This window comes from Aythya ferina, assembly GCF_964211825.1.
Source record: "Aythya ferina genome assembly, chromosome: 1".
In the NCBI taxonomy this organism is placed as follows: domain Eukaryota; kingdom Metazoa; phylum Chordata; class Aves; order Anseriformes; family Anatidae; genus Aythya; species Aythya ferina.
The window spans coordinates 205385948-205412715 of record NC_140296.1 but is presented as its reverse complement, the minus strand read 5'-3'; the positions used below and the strand labels follow the sequence as shown (position 1 = coordinate 205412715).

The 26768-nt window shown below is 45.0% G+C and overlaps 1 protein-coding gene across 2 annotated transcripts in view; it reads right to left on the bottom strand.

Annotated features, from left to right (window-relative positions):
• The window catches only part of EXOC4 (exocyst complex component 4), a 375336-nt gene that overhangs the window by 23371 nt on the left and 325197 nt on the right, over positions 1–26768 (bottom strand). For both annotated transcript variants that reach the window (XM_084525713.1, XM_084525714.1), the window contains exons 14-17: positions 24387–24565; positions 5892–6033; positions 3069–3247; positions 1008–1167 (exon numbers count right to left, since the gene is read on the bottom strand). In XM_084525713.1, coding sequence (XP_084381839.1) covers positions 1008–1167; positions 3069–3247; positions 5892–6033; positions 24387–24565 — 660 coding nt within the window. The remainder of the gene's footprint in view (positions 1–1007; positions 1168–3068; positions 3248–5891; positions 6034–24386; positions 24566–26768) is intronic.

The window sequence follows — 26768 nt, the reverse complement described above, 5'->3', positions numbered from 1 at the left end:
CACTCTCCGTCTCTCCCCCAGGCCTCAGCATTCATAACTTCCCCATGTCAATGTTATTATGAAAAGACTAATTCAATAATGAGATCATTCCCCATATGAGAGCCCAAGTAAATGAGGCACTCGGCCATACCTACTCTCCCTCATCTGAGGGAGTCACGCCGCTCGTAATTCAGTCTCCGTGAGTGATGGCCAAGCGGTGACACCAACAATTTCCAGTGTTTGTGGTGGGTCACAGCTGAGCCTCATGCAAAACTTTTGTCATTTGATCTACATGCCTTAAACGGCAAATTCCAGCCTCCTCCTTTGGCTATTCCTTGGGTTCAGCTGCCCATTGCTGAGCCAGCTGCGGCCACAGAGGCTTGGCCAACACAGCTCTGCTGATGGTCCCATTTAGTTTTTGCTTTTACGCATGTGGTTAGTCCTCAAGAGATGCTCTTTCAGTGAATAAAGCAGCAGGACAAGATGAGAAACTTTCAGGGGAGGTGTCATGACCAGTTTTGGTGTTGTTTTAGTATTGCTATCATTTTGAGAGCAACAGAACTTGAAGGGAGACAACAGCTGGCACCCCTGAGGTTCACACACACTACTCTGAGTGGCTAAAAATGTAAGCCTTTGACAAACCAAAGTATTACTCACCTGGGCATGAATCAAGACCCTGGATCAAACCAGCTTAAATTCCACACAGGACTTGTACCTAGAAACTCGTCTTTGCCTGGGTTTAGGTCTTAAGGGAACCACACCAACAGGAAGCCCCAGGCACAGACACTTTGGTGGGACCTCCACTGTGAGCTGATGGTGAACTCCCACGTTGCTCTGAACGCATCTCAATTGAATCTCCCACCCAACGAGGAGGAAAGTAAATATTTCAATTAACATTTCTGCGCCCCTAACTTAATGGTATTCATCCAGTTGCACACACAGTGAGTGGTGAAACCTTTGGAAGGAGCTGCCACCCTGCACAAGGGCATCAAAATAGTAACGAAGACAAAACAGGGTCCCCAGCTCACCTTGCAAAGTCCAGGTCAGCCTCACGGGACATGGTGATGTTGGTCAGGTTTTGCTGCAGGATGAAGATGTTCCTGCACATTTTCTTGATGCCAGATTCACTGATGCGCTTAAAATAGTGGGCGCCGTTGATCAGAATGCAGGAGATGAGGTGGCCCAAACCTGCGAGGGGGAAGAAAAAAATCAAACAATAAAGTCACAGGAGGAAGATATTTAGTAATGGTAATTTACTGTAAAACCCATGAGTGATCACTGTTAAGGGGTGCATGTGAGCTGGAATAGGAGATCTGCCAGACTGTATCTGGAAATTGCCTTCACCTTCCCTGTGAATTTTAGTAGGACTTCTCTCAAGGTTTCCTTTGATAGCAAAAATATATTTAAAAAAACAACAAAAAAGCATATAATAATAGTAAAAAAAAACAAAGTTGCATTATCATAGCCATTGATATTTACAGGATGCTGCCAGATTTATCATCAGGCTTTGCAAAATGTCCCTTTCAGTCCCTCTCAGTCCCATCAATGGACCGCTATTTGCTCCTACAAAATATTAATATTTTAATCTATTACCAAGGAGTGGTATTTCTTCACGGTACACTCTCTGCAAGAGCAGAAGTGAGCTGCATTTCAATGCACTCGATGTGCAGCCTCCCTCTGATCAGTCCTGAACAGTTTCTTGAGTCTGAATGATGTCTCCATCTCCCCTCTGCTGCTAAAGGACAGAGCTTGGCTGCTACGAGTCAAAGTCAGCCCCAGAATGATGTATCCACTGCTCATGTTGCACTACAAACCCCCCAAAAAACCCAGCCCAATTTACTCAGTAGAGAGGTTAGTACGAGAGTAGACATTGATAAAAAGACCTGATTAAAAAAAGCACCATCAGGAGCCTCACAGGTTTGTGGGGGGCATTCAGAGATACTGAGAGCCTCTTTTAGGACCAGTGGTGGCCAGAAGAAAGCTAACCAGGCTTGCAAAGCCTTGATCCCTGCTGAAGTACCATTCTGTGCAGCGGGTGCATCTCCAGTGCCCCCTCTCTCCTGACTCTGTCAGCCACCACGTAGGAGGACGCGCACCCCGGCACGCAGGCAAGACAACCGTGCGTCAGCGCCACAAATAAATACAGGGGAGATGAACCAAGACGTGATTTATATTCTCCAAGGTAATCACGACAGATGAGACATCCGAAGAGCTAATGTTCTCGAAATTTAATTTTAGTAATGGAATAGCTACACTTTGGGTAGGAACTGTGCCATAATAGCACTGCACTTGTAATATATGCACGTACCCTCCGGCTTCCCAAGCACAAAATGTCCTGCATGTACATCACCTTACTGCCTTCCTGCTCCGCGTGGGCCCACTGCTCGAATCTGGTCAGATACACTCAGAAATGCTATGGGAGCAACAAGATTTGACTGTCCTTTGTTTGCACGTTTGCACTTACCACTTTGCTGTAGATGGGTGAGAGACAAAGTTGTGTTTTTGCAGGAGAAGGTGTTTTTGCAGTGGGAAATTCCACTGACCTTGCACATTCAAAAGTGATTGTGCAGAGACAACAAGGGCATGGCAGTGGGGAGTATGTTAAGCAGGTAAGGGGAAGGTCCCACTGTCCCAAGATAAGGAGGATAGCTAAGAAAAATAGGACAAGCAGAACGAAATCAGTAAAAACAAAAAATCACGGGCACTCTGGTCAAGAGAGAAGGAAAAAAAGGAAAAGGAGAAATTAAGGGTTGGTCAAAAAAATAGTACATATATGGTATAGTAATAGGCATTGAGTAGTTTGTGAACCTGTAGTACCCAGCCAACGAGGAATCAGGCGTCAGGTAATAGGGAATATAGGGTTATGATCTACTTTTGCTGGGCTCGCAGGATGCCTGCCACTGCAATCACAAAAAAAAATAGCTTCACAGAAGACCCTGTCTGAGAAAATTATTGAGGTTTTTCTCACAGATGGCAACAATACCAGACATGTCTTACCCCCCAAAAGAATACTTCAGAGCTTTGCGGTGATAATGAAACATCTTTTCATATGAACCAAACTCTTAGAAGCTCGTTGGCAAATGTCTGACCTTCGAAAATGTACTGGAACTTGTGCTGCTGGAGGCTGGCGCTCATGGCCTCCTCGATAGCACTGATGTCCTTGTTGAGCCGGACAACCAGGGGGTCGTAGTCCATGCTCTCCACGTTGGCCACGATGGCATAGTTCCCTTGTTTAGCCAGTGGGATCAGGTAGTGGAAGCAATGAACTCTGCAAGACAGAAAAAAGAAATGTTACACTGCAACAAGCTCGCCATTAAGATATCGGCGGGTGTTAAAAATAATTAACTCTTTTTTATTTTCATGCATTGGCCAGCCCCCAAGCAATATCTGATAAGCAGTATTGCCACAACATTTCCAGGGAGGTTGAGGCTGCCAAGGACAGTTGTTCCTTTTGTTTCTCCCTCCAAATACCAGCACGTTTGTGCCGACCTTGATGTGGCTTTGCCATTAGGTCTTCTGAAAGCATCGCTGATTACACTGCGCAAAAACTTTATATATTAGATGTTGTGGGAATACAGAAGGGCTACTGAGAGTAGTTAAGATCTCTTGAAAATAAATCTTTTATTTTGGGAATAATGAAAAAACCTAACAACAACAAAAACCAAGCACGCTGCTTGATCATGACACTGTATTAAATGCACCTTAGGCAAAGTGTTATCTTACAATTTTCCTTCCGAAGTTCAAGCAGATAAAAAATAGTAGTTCTAAGAAATGAGTGGTTATGTCTGCATTAAGTGCATCCTCCTCTTGACTTGTCATCGTCCTATCTCGAGAGGTGAATACAAAGGACCCTTTATTAACAGATCTGACCTACACCATCAAAGTAAAATGCCAAGTGCCTTTTCACCAGGTTCTCCAGCCTCGCATGTGCTGGTTCAGCAGCACTTTAATATTGATGCCTAAATGACAACTTCTTACAGGCTTTGTAAGCCCTAAGAGCAGTTAAAATTGGAAAAAAAGAGTGAGCCAGGGGACATTAACTGATAATTAGCAGGCCAAGACAGTGCCTATTCCCAAACTTTTAACACTACCGCAACTTTTTTCTTTCCTATTTGCCCGCCAAGGTGGCCTGGAGACAACGTGCTGTAGTGGGTTTACGTGCCCTGACACCATCTCTTCCATCAGGATCAGCACACCGAGGCATAAAATTCACACCAGGCTGGCTCAAACAGCTGTGGTGGTATGTTCTGGCTTTCATGTCCCCATCCTCTTGGAAAATGTCCTTGTGTAATGCCATATAGCTTTGGTTTTTATGTGAAAACAGTGTAATAGATTAAATAATCTAAAATTCCACGGTTGTTTGTAACAAAACAAATGGTAAATGATCTGAACATGCCAATAGGTTTCATTTAAGGAAGCAGATACGAAATTAAGGAGCAGGTTCTCGGTGACCACTGTCCTCGGGGCATGCCCAGCTGGCAGTAGAGGAGCAGAAACCAACCCCAGGCTGGTGCCAACCAGCATCTGGCAAAGCTGGGAACGAACAGGGGTCCTATGGGAGGAGAAAGACAAGGGGATAAGTGCAGATAAGTGTGGATGAACACAAGCTGTGCTCTGCACCTTGCAAGTGGCACAGATCTGGGGAGTTGGCGTGGGAATGCAGAGAAATCTGCTCTGAGCAGCCACCAGAGGGACTGGGATTTTGCTCTCTTGCTGCAGGGGGTTGCGAATGGGGTGTGATGAATGCAGGGGAGCTCCCGCCCTGCTGGGGATCCTCCTGGGTGCAGCATCTCTCCTTCTCACTCCTTGCTACCCGTTGAAAGGATTTACATGCTACGGTGTATTTACAGCATCAAATTTAGGATGCTGGTAGAAGCGCTGGAGGAGGATGGCAGAGGTCGACTCCAACATCCCAGCAAGAATTGTCCTGACTTCCACTTGCACTTATTTTGCTTCACCCACCTGTGAGGGAACTCCACAGAGGACTGTGGCCAGAAACCCATTCCATGAGCCCAGGTTGGCTGTGTTACCTTGCACCACATCGCAGCTGGAAAGCTGCTCCATTTCCATACTTTAACACTCTTTTCCTCAAATCCTTCAAGCCCCAGCTCATTTGTGATGCCTGCAACCAAGTGGCCAGCAGGTGATGGATGGCAGGGTGAAGGGCTGCTGACAATAACTAATGCGGATTTTTTTAAAGCTCCTTCACGAGAGCTCTGCCAGCGTACAGGAGGACGCAATTATGGCTCAGGATATGTCAAAGCAGAACAAACCAACGGCCCATCGAGTCTCATTGCCTGTCTCTGACACCCGCTTACATTTGATGCTTCAGAGGAAGGGAAGCAATGAAAACACACCTGGCCAACACGACGCACAAGGGACAAATGTCGTCCCAGCCCCGGAGTGGACAGCTGGCAGCCTGAAGAAAGGGTTTTGCTGCTTTTGATCTTCGCATGTGTAGTTAGAGACATCATAAAACTATCCAGCCCTTTAGAAAATCCAGCTGGTGCTTGCCTCCTCTTCCCCAGTTTCTGTTACTGTTTGAAAAAGGAGCAAGAAAAGCTCCTATCTGCAAGCCAAAGCTCAATGGCTGATAAATATGCAGACACCTGTTAGATTTTAAAAGCACTGTGCAATTATCTAAGGACAAAGACTCTGAAAACCCATTTTTCCTAGTTTTTGACACAAGATGCAGACCCCTCTATGAAATTCCAGTTTTGGTATCCTGCCTCTGTCCCTCATTTGGCCATCCACGGTGATGGGACCTGGCATTTCTGGGCACACCTTTGATGTCTTCAATGCTACAGCAGGCAAATATACCTGTCTCAGGTGCCATAAAGTGTTCCCTGGGCACAATCCTAACCTGTAGCCCTCGCTAGCTCACTCACAATCCCCGAATTCAGGGCTTTTACCTGACTTCCAAATGCAGGACCAGCAGGCAGCGGTCAGCCATCTCTTGGAAAGACCTGGCCAGCTCGCTCAGGGTTTGCAGGATCTGTTCGGATGCAGGGAGGTGCTCCATACTGGCGTGGCTGTCCTGGCCAGGAGACATGGCTAGCAAGAGAAGACAGGATTAATTTGTGACATATTTCATCAATACCACTCGGCTTTAGCAGCTACAGCGTCTCAACTGCTTCCATCCTCAGCGCGCCTGCTCTCGTCCACCTTTGGCTGAGCAATGAAGTCTGTAATTCGGGAGCGTGAGAAGCAACAAACTGCTTCTGCAATTGATTAAACTCCAAAATGAATCTGAGGGGTTTAATCAACCACCAGAATACATTTGCTTGGAAGATATTGCTCTGTGATGAGTATTTCTGCACTTGCAAAATCCAGGAACATTTATCTTACTTTGCATGGGGTGAGGAAAAAGCTGCTCTGGAGCCAAAGCACAGCACTGAAAGCACAGATGGTCCTTTTTGGTCACCTCAGACTTCCCCAGGAGAATTTCAAGTAAACCTTTGTTTGACCCATCCCTCCACAAGCATCTGGAAGCCTTCTTTGTTCTTGTGAATAAAACACAACTCTTAATGCAGTGAAGCAAACAGCAGCCAACAGATATGAGTTGCTCTTGGAGCTGTCTCCAAAGCTGACACCTGAAGAAAGGTGCTGTTCCTGCACACCAGACAACTGGAAAAAAAAAACCCTCTTTATTCAGCACGTGCCACATTTACAAAAGTCCTAGAAAGCGGAGCCATTTCATCATTTACTTCTCACCACCCCACTGAGAGCCATGAGACAAGTGGTATTTCTGCTGTGTGGGCAGCAAAGAAGAGCAGAGTAGCTTGGCCATGGGATTGTTGTCCTGCAAATACCATCCCCAACGATGGCCTAACCAGGGCTAACTTCTGCAGATACATCCGTATCCCTCCCACTGAGACCTCTTTAAATCACAGTTATCATAAATCCTACCCTAATTACAGGAAAAATATCTCAAACATCTGAGTTCAAATCCTCATTTAAGTAACCCTTTAGAAATGACTTCTTGCATAGGGTGATTAGTGATGTTTGAAATTAAGCAGACCTGCCTAGGCACCTTCCAGCTGAATTAAACAGTGTGATGGCAAGGGATGTCCTGGGTCACCACGTCTGGCCCCACAAGTGCTGTGTCCCATGGCCTTGAATAGAAACTCGTGTGCCATATAGAAGTCATTCAAGTCTCTACCTTCCTTGCTTCCCTTGGTGGCTCCTGAAAAACCTCTGGCAGTGAAGCTGGAGGCTAGGAACTAAATTCCAGCCTAAACGTAGTCCCTGATGTTATATATTTGGTTCTTCATATGCCAGCATTACTCTTTGCCTTGTGGAGTTTGCCATCGCCGGCATTTAGCTTCTGGTATGCTACCATGCTAAACTCCTGGAGAGGTGGGCAAAGCAACCTGATTTATCTTCTGAGAAAGGCTTTCCAACCCCTCTTCACCCAAAAGCAATTCTCTACACCCTTTCCAGTCTCAATTATATATTCTTGAGCAAAAGTGACCACAGCTGTGTGCTGTGTTCGAGCTCTTACTACTGCCACAACGGGACTAGAGCTTTCCCATTTCCCTCAGAAATACTTTTATTTTTTTGCTCTGGTATCTGTTTTTTATCCACTGCTTTGCATTTTCAGCTCATATTTATTCTGTGATCGACCTGAATAACGGAGGTACTTGCTGGCAGTGAGAAATTTGTTGTTTTCCCTCTCCTTGCACTGCTGTTGGGTACATGACAAACACTCAGCCAGCCACCAACGCAACTCGGCGCAGGAAGGATTTGTACCTCACCAAGGAACTGTTGACAACAAACTCTCATTGTGATGGAGACTGATTAAATAAATGTCACTTGGCTCTGTTTGTATAGCCAAAGACCTGCTTTGAAAGCGGAACCTACGCGAAGCTTTGGATTCGCTCCTAAAATTAAACACCCCTTCAGATCTAGCCTGAAAGGCAAAACCAAGACAAAGAGATAAAAAGTTCAAATCTCTTTTGTGTGAAGCAGGTTGAAATAGAGGTAAACATATAAGACAGACAAGTCCAATTGGAGTACAAGTGCCTAATTGTGCATCTAGTTTTACTGTGAATTACAACAGGGAAAACCCTGCCTGGACAAAGCTGAGTACAACACAACTCCGGGAAGCTGCCTCCTTCCGCAACTCCTCCAATCGCAGCAATATTCATGAAGTTTCATCCTAACAAAGAGGCAGCAATGGGCAAAGAAATTCAGAGCTTGGCAAATACGGCTGAAAATAATTAATTGGCCTGGAGTGTTAAAGAGAAATAATCCGTTCACTGTAAGGATTCCTCCCCGGCACACTCCGACACTTCCCCAAGCATCGTTCTGCTCGGTGAGAAAACAAAACAAAATCAAATTATCGGTGGGTTAAATGAGTTATTTACACAGCCTCTACTTCCAGATAACGGCGCTGGGAGATGACTTGGGGGAGGCGCTTTGGAAGCGCTGTTTGCCCAGCTGCCACCCACCCTTCAAGCCCCCCAGTGACATTGGTTTCCCTGGGGGTGGCGGGACTTTGGGATCAAGCAGCATCAGGTCTAAGCGTCCTTATCAGGTCACAGCAGAAGGCAGGAAACCTTCCCTATATTCTGGTGGGGGAAAAAATTATTTTTAGTGTAAAAAAATAAATTTTGACAGGTTTCTAGGGGTCTTGCTCCTGGAGCTGGACTTGCTGTTACGCCGCAGGAACGCTCCAGCAGTGCTTCCCTGCAAGCGATGGAGATGGATGGACCCATCAACCGAAATGCAGGAGTCAGCTAATTTCTGCACGGGAGAGATAGACACACATTTTTTTTCTGCTCTCCAGAATTCATTTACAGCAATTTAAGTGAAGCCGTAATTATATTTGTCAGCGGAGTTAAGAGGAGGAGGGAGACGGGGATGATCTGTGCCTTGCTTAAAGCCAGAGCACTCCTGGCTTTGTTTTTATGGGTGTTCAGTGCCCCCACTGAAGGAGGAAGATCGAGTGCTGGCTTGGGGCATCTGTCTCCATTTCTCCCTTGCAATATGAGAGCACTGAAGTGTACCTTTGCTTTTTTTGGATTAAAAGACTTTCCGAGCCCACCACTTGTCCTTTCTCCTTCTTTGCAGATCCCAGAAGGATCGTCCCACTGCTGTGCTAGCCAAGGAGAAAATCCCATTTCTTTAAGTCTCGCTCAGGAGACACGAACCCACAGAAGGAGTTGTAGCTGCATAAGATAATCAGAGCCTAAAATATTACGGGGTATTGAATAAAAATGTAATTTGGAACTGGTTTTGGAGGTGGCCAGTTCTTTGGGCAGACACGATCGAAGGCTGACCCTGCACTGATGGACCTCCAACCCACCAGAATGCCTCTGGACCCAAAGAGCCGAAGGAGGTATCTCCAGCTGAAATGCTGGAGAAGCAGCACCATAATAAAACAAAACAAAATTCTCAGCCATCTATTTCTTCTTCCCTTTCTTAAGTGCCTTGGCCCATTTAGACCACGTCAACCATGAGCCCTCCAAGCCAAGAAAATACCCAGCGGTTGGGTAAGCAGCAGCCAACAACTGGCTCCACAGCCCCTCATCATTTTGCAGCCCAAACAGATGAATTTCAGTTGTCTTACGTCGGCTTCCCGTGCTGCTGGATAATAATTACGGTTTTGCCTGGGATTTCTTTTGCTTGCTGTAAGCCTGGCCAAGATACCTCACTCCAAGGAGAAGGCGCATTTCATTCCGGCAAACCTGAGAAAAATAAACTTAACGCAGTAGTTGTCGCCCATGATTTCAATCATTTTGCAATTCGATGCGATGCCGGTGCCTCTTGACAGCTCGTGCCTTGTAAATCGATGGATGTAAATTCCCAGACCTCGGGAATATTAAACAAAACCTGCCGCGGCGCCCATAAACAAACCTCTGTAACCAATCAAGGTCTACAATAGCACGTCCTGCCCGCTCCCTGCTCGAGCGGAGCGACTGCTAACAGATTTGAATGATTTAATAGCGCAAGGAGAAAAATCAATCTAAGGTTACAGGCTCTGCTTTGGCTCCGGTGCAGCCCGAACCCGGGAAATAAACCTGCAACATGCTCACGCTTTCCATACAGCACTGTACGTGTTTGTTTAACGGGGAAAGGGGAAAGGCTCACGGAGAAATTTTACAGCTCTGTTGGGAGAAAAACTCTTACTTGGAAAAGAGACGCAGTCTGAAACCTTCGTTGTGTCCCACAGGTAACATTAAGGAGCAGCTCACACCTACTTAAACTTTAATTCTTGCTCCCTTCCTCCCTGCAAGAGGAAACCCCCAAATAATCATTAATAAACGGATGCAAAAGGAAATTGGGATGGATCAAGTGCTGAACCATGCCTTTGGAGACTCGGGGTTAATTCCCATCTCTGCTGGAGATTTTTCTGGGGATCTGGGCTTGCTCTCTCCATGCTTTAGTTCTCAGTGGACGAAACCTGGGATTTCCTCCTCTGTCTTTATCCATCACTGCCTTGCAAACTGACTCCAAGCTCTCCGTGTCTCTTGTCTTTACAGCTTTCAGCACCACGAAGTGACACTGTCACTGGGAGACAAATCAGCCGTTGTAAGAGATTTTCCGTGTATTTAAAAGAAAAAGCACTAGATAAAGTTAGGAGGAATTAGATTTGTGTATTATGTATACAAATATATTATATATACATTTTTTTAAGGAGATAAGAGTGTGGCAGCACAGCGTGCACACTAGGTGCAACACCAAGGACTTATTTCAGCACGATTTCTGAAGGCAGACATATTCCAGGAGACTTCTGTCCCCTGAAGCCAAAGGACAGGAGGAAAACTAACATTTTTTCTAATGGGTCACCATCAAAAAATCACCTCTCTTCCTATTAAGCCATGCTCTGCTGATGGAGGCTAGGGTTGGGTACCGGAAAGCTGCTGCTGTGGTGGTGCTGGTGAGGAAGGGCTTCAAGGGGCAGTAGGAACATCACTGAGATGCCTACAGCCCCAAAATATGGGATGGAAACAGCACTGGGGCATCGCCTCGGCACAGCGCTACGGAGACGGGAGCTGGGAGATAAATCAGGACTTGCTGGAGATGAAAAATCCTAAATAACTACAGAGAGCCAGACAAAGCAAATCAACTCAAATGATTTTCTCTCCGTGGGAAAAACTACCAGGACCCTGCTCTCGAGCCGCTTTTCTTTTTGTGGTTACACATCTTTCCTCCCACTTTGATCTCTTATTGCTCTTGAGATGCCGCCTCGATCTAATTTAGAGTCTAAGCTCTCCGAGGAGCAGGGGCCTTCTCTTTTTATCCTGTTGCAAAGCGCTCTGCACACCTGTGGTGCTCGAGAAATAATGAACAACAACAACTATATGCAACCCATATGGCCACTTGGACCGGCTTCTGGCTGCAAGAGTATTATTTGAAGCTCTAAGGCAGAGATCACTCACTGCCTGCCTTTAACTGGCTCTGTTTGGGGAGCTCAGAGCTGCAACTCTGCAGAAAAGCAGTGGAATGAGCCACAAAATCTGGAACTGGATTTTGTTTTTTTCTGAGTTTCACGAGATTTATTTCACAGCTGCAGGGATTTGGGAACCAAAGCTAGATGCTGTTTTGCCATCCTTCCCCTTCCTTTTTAGAGGTGTGTCTGAACCTTTGGGACTCCTAGATGTGGCTATTTCAAATATTTTTGCAGCTACTGCAAAGATCTTTTACCTAGATCTCTCTCTTTCTAGATTTTAAATAGGGAGGAAAATCAAGATGAGCAATGACATCTCCCAAGACTTCCACGTACCTGGCACCTATGAATTTTTGATGTCAGCTGTCTTCTTCACACAGACTCTGAACCAAAAGGGATTCCCTAGCTTGTCCTGGCAAGGATTTGGCTCTGCACATCAGTGTGCTGACCTTCCCTTCCATGAGGTTGGGTAAGGTTAATTCTTGTCACCAAGCGCAGCCGAGCGGCTTACAGATGAAAGCAGGAGCCAACGAGCAGAGGTGAGGGCACTCAGCACCCACCTAAGTCATTCAGAGTCTTCCATTCACTGGGTGCAACCCACTTTGTGAAATAAAGCGAGCAACCCGGACCTGGGCAGAGCTCTGAGATCTGGAGAACATCTCCCATGTGCTGGCAGGCTGGGGATGCAGCCGACCGTACCGATCAATAAGGGAAGAAACAGGGATTCTTGCTAAAATAAAGCAAATACCAAGAAAGGACAGACTTTAACAGGTGAGGACCTTTCAAACAAGAGATACGGGGCTGGAATTTTCTCAGTACTCGGCACTGCTCTGGCTCACCTTTTACAGGGATCATTGGCAAAACCACTCATCGATGCCGAAGGGGCAACGTTATGTCAACGCTTAAAGGCTAAGCAGAGGTAAAGACCAAGCAAGCTCAAGGAGAGCTTCCCACTGACATAAATCATACTAATGTGACATGCTATGATCACTTCAGAGTCCTGTTCCTACTAACGAACCTGGTTCATCAGCAGAGGTAATTGGGATCACATCGGAAGATCCTTAAGGCAGGGATTTCCCTTTCCGAATCTCCTTGAGGTTCTGATGAGAACAGAGGAGGAAAGGGAACTTTGTGTGCCAAGCTTGAGAAAAGCAAGACAAACCTGAAGGGTGGTCTCGAGAACATCCTTCCATGTCTCTCTGCCCACTCCATGTTAAAATTGAAGTGCAGGAGAGGGACAATGTAACCGTGCTGGAAAAAAAGCATCGCGACCTCATTTGCGATGAGTGGTGATAAGCAGGCTGGGCTGCAGCCCCCATCAGTTCAGTAAACACTAATGATGAGGAGAGCACAGACTGTCACCAGTGATAAAGAACAGGCTAAACACTCTATTAGTTTTTCATTTTGTGAATTAATGTTTTTTATGGCGTGTGTACACTCGCTAGTTAATGAATTGTCTCGTTAGAGCTGCCTGCAGAGCTCCTCGTCTGCCTCTGCTGGCAGGCATAAATTTCGCAAGGAAATTACCACTTTTAAAAAGGCAATAACTCCTCTAAAAGTGGTTTGTTTTCCATTGGTTTCTGCAAATATGCAGCCTCGAGAAAGGGTTTGTAAGGGAAAAAAAAAAAAAAAGAGCTGGAGGGTAGGACAAAAAGCGTGGTGGGACGGTCTAGCTCCATCTAGCTCCATTGTACCAGAGCTGGCTGGAAGGTTGGGTTGGTTGTTGAACACTTTACTTTAAATACTCTTCATTCAAGTCTGGAAAAGGCTTGGGAAAAAAGAAAACCAACAAAAAAGAGATGCTTGGTTCATTTAAAAAGTCAAAAGGGAGCAGGCTTTTTATTATTATTATTATTATTTTTTTTTCCCTAAAGGAAGCAAAATCGTGCAGATGCAGCTATGAGCAGGAGAGCTATCTCAGCTGAAGACTGAATAAATCCCGATCTCTTTGAACAGGCCAGGGTTTGTTGCTCCAGTGCTCCTCAACTAAGACAACTCTTCTGTGTTAAATTTTCTTGCTTTCAGTAATTTATAACGCAACTTTCTCCTTTTCTACCCCATAGAAATATTTTTAGGGCTTGTTTCTTTTATCAGAGAAGAAACTTGATTTAGAAAGCTTAGGGAGAAAACCCACATTAATCTGCTTTTGAGTTATGGAAAGCATTTTTTTTGCCTTTTCAGAGTTTTGTACCCTTTTCCGTCCTTGGCTAGCCAAAACCAGCCACGTGCTTTGCCTCATTTTCATTAAACCAGAGCAAAACCACAGCTCCACTGACATCAGCTTCCATTAATGAGGCTAAAAATTCATCCCCAAATTAATTTCTTTTCCTACTTCAGCAAGAGCTTTGTTACTGGGCTTCAGTGGGGAGAGAAGACCTTTTAAGAATTGTCCACATTTATGAGTTGAGGGGTAAAAATGAGTGGAAGGAAACCAAAAAGCTCCAGGCCAGCTGCTTTGCAAGAGGCACCGCATCCTTAGAGCTGGTGGAGATGATTTCAGCTCAGCCGTTAATAACAAATGCTTCCCAGCACTCAGAACACACATAATGAACATATCATCAAATTAACGACGTTTCGATGGTATCTGACTCGGAGCATGTCGGCTCGGCCGTTAACTCACTGGCAGGCATCGGGCAGGAACGCTGGGCGTTTATGAAAGCTGCAGCAAAAAATCTGCGTGAAGATGTGAAGCAAAGCAGAGAGGACCAGCAGGCTTTTATGAGCTGCTTTCATGTTCAATTCTCCCCACACCGCTGCTAGGATGTGTCCTAAACTGAAATGTTTAATTCTGTTGACAGCTGAAAGAATAAGGAGACAGACAGGTGTTGGCCACTTGGTTAATATCAAAAAAAAACCAACAAAAACCAACAGCAAAGAGATGTCAACCTGCTCATAACGCTTCCTCAGAGCTAGAAAAGAAAAAAAGAATCAGTGATTGGTGTTAGGATGCTTGTAAAGCAGCATAATTATGCCTTGACATAAAAACTGAGAGATCAAGATGTTTTGTTAGGGGACTGGTCAGCTTGGCCAGGAGAGGCACTGATGCTGCAAACCATCTCAGATGTCCAAAAGCAAATAGAAGAAGCAACCTAACTTTTTCCTTTTTTTTTCCCTCCCTGATACCATGCTGTATCTTGCCAATAAATGCCCTGAAAATTTTAGCATCATTGCAGAGTTTCTGTGGGTAGAAGGTGTCCTGAGAGGGATGAATTTCTAAAAGGACCTTAAACCTCTCAGTGTTGGACGCACTGGAAGAGTGAGAAACAGAAGTGCTGATGGTCTGATTGCAAAACTACTCTTCTTTGGAAGAAGTGGGGACAAGGTAAGGCAAATGTCAGGAAAATAAATACGGTTAGATAGATACCTTAAGGATCTTCTCTCTTTTTTTTTTTTAAGTGTTGGCAATTGTAGATGGAAGTGTTTTGGGGACTGTTTTTTAATAAACTGATTTGCAAAGTAGGAAGAGGAGTAGCAAGGAGCTCTGTGCTGGAAGACAGAAGGGAGTGAACGCAGCTTTTCCAGGAGACCATAGAGGAAGGTGGGGATCTGAATATCCAGGAACCATGACGGGCTTTCAAACATAAGGACAGACCTCACGGGAAAGACGAGGGGCACGAAGAGGGCATCACATCAGCAGGAACATCGTTTCCATCTTGCATCAGCTGTAGCAGCCTCACAGCTCGACTTCTCCTCTGTTCCTGGTTATTGGAGAGCCATTTTCTCCAGGTCCCACGTGAATACAGATGCAGGTTAGATGAGAACAATCCTCCAGCCCACGCGTTGTGCAAAGTGACTCAGTGGTGATGTCAATGGTTGACCACACTCCTGTCACCTCATTCTGGAAAGGATTTTGCCCCTTCTACCCTAGAGGATGCTGCCACCCCTAACACCCCAGGGAGAAGCAGGTGGATTTACTGCCATTAATCTTTGCCACCAGTGAGTCATTCTCTTCAGAAGAGATAAACACATCCTAATGCGTGATCCAAGCGGTGTGGACAGCAGGCTCTTCGGAGTTATTTCCACAAAAACCTTGATTTCCTGGTATTACTCATGAGGGATCCTCATTTTAAAAGGGGTTTGAAAGCACTGCTAATTAGGTCACTTATTTACATGACAATCCCCTGCGTTTAAGGCCGGTGGGTGGGAGGAAAGAAAGCAGGAACAAGAGTAATTAGCGTAATCATGACGGTAAGCTAAGTGTTGACCTCAAGGCCCCAAGATCAATACTGGGACTGCATCCCGGTGGTGTGCCTATTGTCTGAGATAAAGAACCATAAATGCTGAGCATCCAGGTCAGAAAAACAACGTCTCATTTTCTAACCATTAAATATTTGATGTAAAGCACCGAGGCTGGGGAAAGGAGTAACCACTAATCCATAAGAGCAGCTTCACTGCAGACATTCAAGGGAACAAGGGCAGTGAAAGGCATTGGGAGATCACTTGGACACGAAAGCAAGACGTCTCAGGTGGCTGATGGCTGTGTGGTTTTATTCCCTGCTAACCAGCAAAGCAAACCTATATTTCAGCCATGAAATTTTATAGCCAAAATCATAAAATAAACCAGAACTATCTCTTAACACCTCAGGCCTTACCAAAACAAGCACTGTGCCTTCATGAGGATACTGGTTCCAGGCTGGTTTGGAAAGGTAGCCTTAACCACTTTGCTGTCCTCAACCAAGTGGTTTTGGCCCTCCAGAAGCCAACTTGGATAAGATGGTACCAGCTGGATCCTTGTCCCCTGCTGGAATTGCTCTGCTCAGCTCTTTTTCTGCTTCAGGTGGTGGTAAGAGACCAACAGGCATAATTTGGCGTTTGGATCCAAGACAACTTTGCTGAATTGGCACATGGAGGGGAAAAAAAAAATCCAATTTTGCTACGTTAAGTCAATCCAATGAAGCCTGAGGCTCTCTGAGAGAAAACACATCGTTTAGAAGTGCTGATGGCTCTTGGGGTCACTAACAAGAGGCTCATATATGTTGTATTTCAGGATATTGCCAGATACATAAAATTACCTCCTTGAATGTATTCTTAAAGTCCTCTGCTCTCTGACACTGGTTCCTCCATTAGGTTCTTAACTTTCAGTGGAGAGTAACTAGATAGCATCTCGTATCTACTCAACCTAAGGTCTAAATATTACCTAGGAGTTTCTGACCTGTATGTAGCAACTTCCCAGAAGTTAAAGTAAATTTGTAACTCCTCCTAAAGCTAAAAATGGTGATTAATGTGATGATCATAGATGGTTTGGTGTAGAATTGACAGATTTACATTCTCCTGTGCTTGAAGAAGGCCAAGTTCTCCTGTCCTTGCTCAAGGGGTGTCCCACTTGGGGAAACCCGGGGCTCAAGGACAGTGTTTCATTTCTAAATACCAGCCCCAAGCACACCGTGTACAACAGTGGGATTTGTAGTAGTAAGGAGATACCGTTGGTCATCTCTGCAATATCCAAGAGATGTCAGCACAGGACCACGATGAGCCATGGGATTGACAAGAAGGAGATGTGTGGATCTGAGCCACGGTGATGTAGATGAGATGGCCAAGAAGACCTTCTCCTATCAGCTGCCTCTGGTTCTCCCCTGAACTTCCTAGACCCAAATGAAAACATCTTACACCAATCTGAACCAGCTGTTCCCAGACAATATTAACACACGCTACCCAGAAGAGGGACTTAACATCTTGAAATTATTTCAGGATAAGCCACATTTGTATAACATGTGGCCAGCTCATGATACGGAAAGAATGAACTTGTGATTTGTAAAACAAATCCTAGACACAAAACGAGTTAACCTGATCAAACAGGTTGAAAGGCAGAGATGGGAAGGGATCACCCCAGGACACTGGCATCTCCCTTAAGACAACGTGTGCACAGCTATGAGATAGGAAAGACCCCACGGATGACTGTTTTATGATGGTTCAGACCAAGTGAGAATGGGATTTGGTCCCATTTTTAGCATTTCCAGAACAGCACTAATTGCTCAGGTAGTGGAAGAGAGAAAAAAACAGTATTGGAAAATGAGACTGCTTAAGAAGCTAAATTGGAAAGCTGTCATTTAGACTAAGTTATATTGAAGCAACTGGAATTCATCAAATGATACAAGCACGCAAGACTTATCTTTTCAAGTTAATGGCAGATGTTTTACATTTGGAAGGAATTTGGAGCGTTTTCTGCTTTGGAAAGAAATGCAATTTTGCTAAAATAATAACGCAACAGCATTCGCTTCTCCCGTGTGAGGTCAGGCACGTGTTGATCACCTTTAAGCTGGCTTTTAAATAAGGTTCTCTATTAATAGATCTCTACAAAAAAAAAAAAAAAAAGTTCTCCCTGAGCAATCAATACAGCAAGATGTGTTACAAGCTCAATGACAGAAAAAATAAGCTCCAACTGGAGAGAAATATAGGCACATTTAAGAGCTGAATTCAGTTCATTAGAAACGCCAGGGTTAAACACAAAGCCCCGTCTGAGTTCACCACCGCAGTGTGGCCTGACTATGAAATGAAAGGCATCAATTTTACCACCGTGTCGGCCCTGATTTTCATTTGTGCTGAGACCCCTTTGCACCACTCCGTCAGCAGAAAGGGGCCTTAAAGTGTAAATTACAGCTCCTTTCCCCTGGCAGAGTGGTATAAAGGGGCTCTGCCATCAATTTTAAAAGACATCGCTTTCTCAAGTGTTGCGGGATGCTTTCTGTGAGCTATCAAAGCCTATTTCAGGACGAGGAGGCACGCTGAGCCAGGCAAAGGGGAGGCTGACCTCTCGGGTGCAAAGTGCTCCAGGATAGTCTTGATCCTATAATGGCCTTCACTAACCTTTTCAAAGTATTTTGAGATCTATGGCTGGAAAATGCAATGCAAATGCTTAGTATTATCATTAACAAGAGCCAGCCAGCGACAGAAATCTGCGGGATTTGGTAAAAAGCTGTTGCACAACCCATTTTTCTGCCCCCTGCTTTTGAACGAAACCGTGGCTGCTGCAAGTCTGGAGGGTGAAATGCTGCCCTGCCCATCCACAGAAGTGGCGATGGCATTTTCCACGTTGCCTTTTGATTTTGGGGTGAAATCACCCCTACATGGGTGAAAAAACAACCTGTTTAGGAAGCATCTGCAATAAGGAAGCAAAGAGCCTGAATGCCTTTGTAGGCACCTTAGAAGGGCCAAATTCTCTCCTTGCCAACCCTGCAATGCCCCTACACAAATCCCCTCATTTTGTAATACCCTAAAACCCAAGTGACAGAGCAAACTACGTCCTGACAGCTTCCTAACCAGACCCAGCCACCAGGCAAGAGCCATGGCAAGCCGACGATTCCTAAACTTTATTATTGATGTCCTCGTTGTGATTTTACTTCTAAGCATTTCTGCCATTGAATCTGGCTGGCACATAAACCCACAAAAGACGAAGTTTGGAAACCAGGGGATGGCAGTGCAACGTGGCAGTGGGAATTTCAGGAAAACTGAATAAAGCAACAAGAAACTCCACGTGACCTTTCTGTACGTTGTAAGGCACAATTTCAATTAGAGTGGATGTAAAAATAAATATAAAAATAATAAAAAAAAAAGAATCCAATGGGAAAGGATTTCCTGAGGAGGAACAGGAGACATTTATCTACCAATCTGCATATTGGCATGTGCATCATTTTGACGTATTGACATCACTTAAACGCTGCTTTGGCTGTCACGGGGTACGATGGATGGCAGAGGGGCTGGGTGGGAGGTGGGAGGCAGCATCCTGCCCGGAGCTGTGAATCTGCATCCCCCAAATACAGCTCGTGTAAAACAAGGGGAGAACTGCAAAGCCACGTCTTTCCGACTGCCTGTGCAAACCCCATCCGGAAAGGGAGCGTGGCATTTCCCCATCTCTCATTAAACCCGCGTGCAGCTGGCTTAACCAACCAGAGTAATTAGCTCCGTGTCTAATGCAAATCGTCGCAGCGGAGACCTGGCTTTGCCAGCAAACAATTGCAATTTATGTCTGGGAAGAAACAGCTTCACCTTGTTGGCTTTGCTGTGACTCAGCTCTGCGGACAGCAGCAGGGTTTGGATGTCCCGGTGATGGAGCCAGATCTTAAAGGTCTCCTGTGCATCCCCCCTAGCACCAGGGTGCTTCCCCCATAGATGGGCTGCAGGCGTTAATTCCGAATTTGTACTCACGTTTGCCCTTGATTTATGTAGGGTTCACTTTCTAGTTTCTGCCACTGTAGACAAATGGTCAGCCTGAAGTCTATTTGAAGCCAGGGTTGTGCAGAAGATTTTGACTCTTTGCTTTTTAAGGAAGCTTTGCTTCTGTGCCAACTTTTGAAGGGCAACAGGAGACAAAGAGGAGCTGGTATTGAAAACCAAGAGCTTTGACGTAATCATTGGTTTAGATTTGTTGTTAAAAACAGTATGTCTTAAGTCCCTCATGCTTTTGAAGCTTTTTGCTAAGAAAAAGGATAAATGTGCATGCATGTGTGTGGTTTTCAAATACAGCAAGATTCTCACTTAATTGCATAAATCCAGACCCGGGATGCTACAAAAAAAACAACAAACTTCACAGAATAAAAACACTCAAGACTTTTTTTTTTTTTTCCCATTTCTGTCTTCATTTCAACACATTCCTGACCCAGCTTTTCCTCTTGTGATGCTCTTTGCTGGACCTCCCTACTTTGAATGAACATGGAGTTGCAGGATCCATTTCTAAGGAGTCTTAATTTGTAGATTAAGGACATGACTGGAGGAGATGTCTTTCTGGAGACTACTGCTGGAGTCCTGTTTTTGTAGCTCAAGCTGCCAAGGTACTAAAATTGCATTAAAGATATTCTTCATTAAGGATCAGAAACAGAAAGCACACACAGAAATTGAACACAATACACTGACCAACCTTTGGGTGGATGCAAGAAAATCTGTTTATCTGTAAGTATTTGCAGGCACATTGTACACGTGCAAAGACTTTACTTCCAATAAGCCATCTAGAAGAGAAAGATGATCTTGTTTCGTGTAAGCTCAGGAAGAAAGTCATCTTAAAACCAGTGTTTAAGGCAGCCAGTCGGTACCTGCTGACTACAGGCATCTGAAGTCACAAGATGCCAAGAGCCAGCTGAATGTGAAAGGATAGCTGCAGCTCCACTGGCTAATGGCTAATCTTTCATCTTCCTACCTGCACACAGCAGGCAACCACCTTAAAAATGTAAAGATTGGCCCAACTTCTTCATCATGCATAATAATTCACTCTTTGTAAAATATTCACAGGGCTTCAGAAGGCTGAAGCTCCCCGAAGAGAAAAGGCTGAGGGTTTGTTGTATCTGCCCAGGGCAAGGCAGAGAAGCAGGAGAGGAAGTGGGGAGGAAACCCGACTTCCATTTTCACATAAAACCGACTCCAAATTGACGTGACTTCCTCAGTTAAATTCATCCACTTCCAGCAACTTTAATCCTTAAATTGTTATTGTTAAAAAAAAAAAAAAAGAAGTTTGTATTCCCTCAAAAGACAAGAGAAAAAGAAAATGACTTTGTCATATCTGACTGGTTCAGAAAATATAAAATCCAATTCTGAAGCAGTGCAGATAAGGGAAGAGCAATGGAAGAGCCATCAGCTTAGCAAACACTAAATAATGAAGAATGCAGAGACTGCCCAGCATGATAAAACACTCTATTAGCAAGACTGTTTTTAAATGAGTGATAATTGTGGCACATCCACAGCGAAAGGTTATTGAATTTTTATCTGTAGTAAGGGGCCTTTTGACAGCCGAACCAAAAAGCCACAGATGTATAGCACCCTTTTTAGGATTTCCCCAAACACTTCCACACCCGACCAGCTCTGCCTTGTGGTTTCTGAATATTTGCAGCTATGGCCATAAATTGCCAAGGAAGCTTTGCTGGGAATGATCCTGACTTTCTACAAGGAAGAAAAACGAAGCCACTACTACTGTGTTATGGACTTGGGGATTATGGTTTTTCTGGCAATGCACCAAAAATCCTGGTCCTGGTCACTCACTGAGGGCTTTGATGATGCCCTGAGTGGGGCTGAGATTTAACCTCACATTGTTGGGACTGAAAAGACTTTGCAGGTGACTAATGGCCTGTCAGCTCGGGTATAACAAACCACGGATTCCAGTTGTATTGAACTGAAATACCTGGGTTTCACGTGGGTATGCCTTAAAATCGAAGTTACTGATGCCGAAATGATGAAGCTGGCTCCACTTATGGCAACCCGAGTCTGAATGTGGTGAGCTTCAGTGAGTGGCAGAAAACTCCTTCATTTAGCTTTACTTTGGGTCATTTTATTTCCCTCCCTCCCTCTCCCCTCACCCTCATTAATATGCTGTGGCTTGCAGCAATCAGATTCTCAGAAATTCAGATGATCAAACCAGCCCAGAAAAGAACAGAGTAACTCGCATGACAGCCGAGCGTTACGGCATTAACATTGTATGAACCTTGGAAACAATAGCTGGTTTGCCTTTTTCCTCCTCCTGCTCAGTCCAGGTGGGACGAAAAGAAAAATCTCATCTCGTTTTGCCTCTGTTCTTTATTCTTTATACGCTTCCCCCGGAGAATCGCACTCCCCTGTATATCAGTGGAGCTGGCTGGGTTTGTAAATACCTCTGACTTCCACCACCTCTGCCCCACAGCATCACTTTTTACTTCTCCCATACAGACTGCAGTCAGCTCTATTGACGTTTCATTTACGAGAAATACTCCACTAGGTTTCATTTATAACCAGGAGGTCAACAGCCTCTATCATTTTCTAACGCGGCTCCTTCTTCCTCCTGTTTCAGATATTCCTGGCATTTGTGTACAGACATTTTAGCGCATTGGTATGAAGTTATTACAAAGGAAGATGAATTTTTATTGTCAGGAGGATGCTGACAAGTAAAGTATTACACTTTATACTTTTATTTTTATTCACTGCTGCATTGTAACGTCCTCTCAGAAGCTTGAAAGTCATGCTCATGCCCTTTTATGTTTGGAAAACATTGATTTTTGAAAAAAATTGAGTTTCAACTAGAACTGAAATTATGAATGATGTTTTTATTTCTAACAACTTTGACTGTTGGAGCGTAACTCCTCAGCCCCCAAAACTCCTCTGGTTACTAAAGTTCTGGGAATAAGTATTTGCCTATTGAATTTTAATAGCGTTTTCCATTGGGTTTTACTTTCTTTTTTCTTTTCTTTTCTTTTTTTAAATTTTAATCTTGTAAAGTACACACCGTGAGAGCCCAGTAGTTCTTCTTGTCACTCAGGTATCCTCCAGAGCTCACAGTAAGGGTTATAGAAATATTAAAGCTACCCGTGGTATTTTACATCTTTAATTGTTTGCTGATTGTATAATCTTAATTATCCTACTGGAGCCCAACAAATGGATCAGGGACAGTTGGATCAAAGGGTTCAGAGGTCGTGCTCTAGAGCAGCTATAAGCCTTAAGAAGGACTGACCCTCAGTCACCCAGATGATGCTGCTGCTCTCCTACACAGTCAAATGAAGCCCGATACTATTAAAGAGAAGCTGTGTTGTCAAGGGGCAACTATTTTAACCGAGATGTAACACTAAGACTTTTCCAATTTAGCACCAGCAAATTTCCTCCATCGCTTCCCCAGAAAACAGGGCAGAAGTGATTTTTCGATGCAAAATCCACCCAGAAGCTGAGAAGATGTGGTTGCCCCCGGCCCTGCTGCTCTTAAAAATGCATGGCCACCTCGCTAGGGTCAGCTCAGATGCAGGACAACTATTGGGAATGTGAGGTGCAAATCCCTGGCCTTGTGAAAAGCTCAGCTCTGTGCCAGCTGAGTTAATAAAAGCAGAGGTGCCAAGAGATGCAAGGAGATGGCACACATTTACACGTGCATCGTCTAATTCTTTACGGCACCTGTTGCTGGCCACATAAGCAAAACTTTCTGAAAGTGGTAAGACTACAAGGATGTGGTATTGGTATGGTTTCGGTGTCCTTCTCTTATCTAAGTCTGTTGTAAGCAATCGGAGCACAGCTGGGAGAGTGCACTGCTGGAGGGCTGATGAGCCACTGATTTTAAACAATGGAGAAGAGCAATAATCACACTTAGCTGCATGCCGTGGACTGCCTTGCTGCTGCTATGCAACGTGACAGAGGCAGCCAGCAGGTCAAAGACACCACCTTTGGTATGCCACGCGTTCTGATCTGTTGACGTTCACTGTGTTGAGGCACCCAGCGACGTGCAAACAGCAGCCCTGTCATGTTGCAACTGGCCTATTATTCTTAAAAAGCATTTTGCATGATTAAAACAGCTTAATATGTTTTAGTAGAAAGGCTTCAAGGTTTCAGTCAGGCAGCAGAGGAGCTGTGGGCTCTTTATGCCAAGCTCTGCTTCTGGGGCACAGCCACAGCCCTCCTCTGAACATGACCCTGGGCAGACAACACCAACGACAGTGATAAAAGGAGAAGCAACACTAATCACGTCTCCAGCACTTTCCAGACAGAAAAAATCACTGTTCTCAGGGGAGAGGAGTGAAAGCTGGAGCACAGAGAAGTGAAACAATCTCACAAAGGTAGTGCGGGTGATCCCTGACAGTCAGGAGCAGAAGCGGTGTCTCCAGGCTCTCCCATCTCTGCCCTCCTTGCACCTCGGTTCACCAAGGGCTGCCTCTGCAGGCTGAGCATCAGCGCCCCAGTGACACGCACGTTAGGGCATTCCTCATTAAGAGCTGCTCAGTTTCTCTGCTGAATTTATAATACTTATATTTTTAAATATTCAGCGACCGAGCAACGTTTTAAAGAAAGCGAAACCCGTGTCAGCATGGATACCTGCTCCTGTGGAGTGTCATTAGCAGGGACTGCTGAAAAGCTTGAGCCTTGAAAGACCCAGCAGAGCTTCTGCTGGAAGTGATGCCCTTGGCACCATCGCACCGTGCCCCCCACCACAGCCCGAGCAGATGTCACACCACGGCGTTCACTGGGAAGAAAGAGATGGAGCTGCTTTGCTTTCTGCTCTCCTCTGACAGAAACCCTTTGAAATCAAGAAGAAAAGCCCACGCCTGCTCCAGTTGCATAATTATATTGGTTTCCATCTTACTCTGGGTGGCTGAGAGGCTGGAGAAGGCTGCCTTGGTGCGACCTGCTAACCACTCCAGGCTCTCGTGCATGTTGGCCAAGGCCTTCAGGTCGCTGACGTCCCGCAGGATCTCCTGTTGGGGGATGAGCTTGTCTCCCAGGTTGCCGATGAGAACTTCGGACTCTTTGCCGAAAGCAGCCCTGAAATGCAAAAACGAAGCCAGCCTCAGAAATAGAGCACAGGGCCAGCAAGGGGGAGATGGAGAAGGTCAAACCACCCAGAGCAGAACTGCTCCAGGGCAGGATCTTGAGCTGGTTGTCTCGTGGAGTTTTGAAAGTCTCATCAAAGTGAATAAAATATGCTGCAGTTCATGACACGACTATCTCAGGGATTTTTTTTTTATATCATTCCCCCTGCATTTACAATCTCAGCATTTCATTTCATTCCCACAGTTACAAACCTGATCCCAGTCAATCCCCACAGCTCTTTCCCCCGCCATTTACACCCTCCCCAGGCGTGCAGCTGCTTTCCGTGTCTCCTTGGGGTATGTACAGATATGCAGTACTTTTAATCTTCCCTTGTAAATCATCTCTTTCAATCTCTGAAGCAAATTTGTTTATACATGCATCACAAGAAATCTCACGTGAAACTTGAGGGCTTATCACAACAGACAAATAAATGATTTTGCACATTAGCCCGTGTGTTATTTCGCTTATAGATAGCACCTGGTGAGAAATGATGACCAAGATAAACGTGCTTACCCCATAAAAATGAAAAATCTCTTTCAAGGAGTGTAAATGCTCCCTCCAGTCTCACGCTCCATCTTTTGCATTGAGATTTAACTTTCCCAATTCTCATGTCCACGAAGAGCTACTTTGGTAAACTCTTTGCATGGCAAATACCCCCAAATGGTTTTGCAGGTAGGAGATGGTAGGTAGGTAGGATGGCTTTTTGAGTGCCATTAGGACAGAGAAAATCACCCAATGGTCCCTACGTCTGATTACAATAACTCCTGGATGAAGCCAAGTGCATTTTATTGAAAGACTCCAAGCGACGGCACATTTACCATGGTCCTCGGTACCCTGTTCCCATCATTAGTTGCTCTTTTTGTTACGCATTTGCATTCCACTTTCATTCAACTTTGCAAACCTCCACTTCCTGTCATTAGCTCTTTTATGAACTTACAATGAGGAATCACGCTGCTGAGCATAATAACTGCAACGAACTGCAGCAAAATAATCCCATCAGTGGCGTTTTATATACTATCTAAGCAGCTTTATTGCCAGCATCTCGCTAGATTTGTGGGACTTCACTGTCACTTGAGAAAAGAAAAAAAAAAAAGAACAACGCTGAAATGGTTTTAAATTGCTCAATGGAAGTCATGAAAGGCAAAAAAAAAATAGTCTTCATTAAAAAAAATTCTCTTTGAGGATTTTCTTCGTCTTGACAATACAAACTTTGTTGCCTTAGGCTGTGTCCTGGGTGCCATGGTTTGAGAGGAACAACCTTACCTCGTGGTCGTGTTTGAAGCTCAGCCACAGGAGCATCTCCAGCTCCATGGAAGAGGGCAGTGGCAGTTCAGCTGGCCTCCCTCTTCACTAGTTGGGGCTAATTTTGATCTGTTCTGGCTACTGGAAATAGCTGAAGTCCTTTCTGCACTTCAGGAAAGGCCTTAGCAAACTTCCCTGCTTGGGCACTTGTAAGATATTAAGAAAAGGAAAGAAAATATTTAAGAAAATACTAAGAAAAGTTTCTTTATTAAGAAACTTAATAAAGCTGGACTTGATGATCTTGAGGTCTCTTCCAACCTAGAAATTCTGTGATTCTGTGATTCTGTGAAAAGGCTCCAGGCAAAGGCATCCTGAGTGACTGCTGCGAAGCCCAACCCAAGGCTGAACTGCGTGGCCAAGCTCATAGCCAGGCTTAAGCATTTTTTCTGCTGTAATTCATTATCATTCATTCAAGCAAAATGTGCTGTTGGCTTCCGCAGTGGCCACAAAACAGCTCATTTAGCTCTGCCCACCTACAGACACCCAGATACACTCTTCTGCTCCTGGGGAGTAGAAGACATGTCAAAGATACGCTTTTTCCACCCAAGCTGAACCATTCCTCTTGACTTCCGTGGCCAAATCCCACTGGCAACCGCATTAATCGCCCTGAAAAGTGAAGCAAGGAAACATTTGGTGGATTTCTACCTTCGCTAACATGGCTTTCCAATACAAAATGCAGCAGAGAAAGCACTTGGTTGTGAGTCACCATCCGAGAGCTGTGAAATGCGGAGTCACGAGCGCGCCGCTGCCCACAGCCGCGATTACAAGTTGGGTTGGAGCACGGGGACGGCTCTGCTGCCTTCCCACACGCCGAAAAAGGTTTTGGCACTGCTTTGGGTGGATGCCTGGCCAT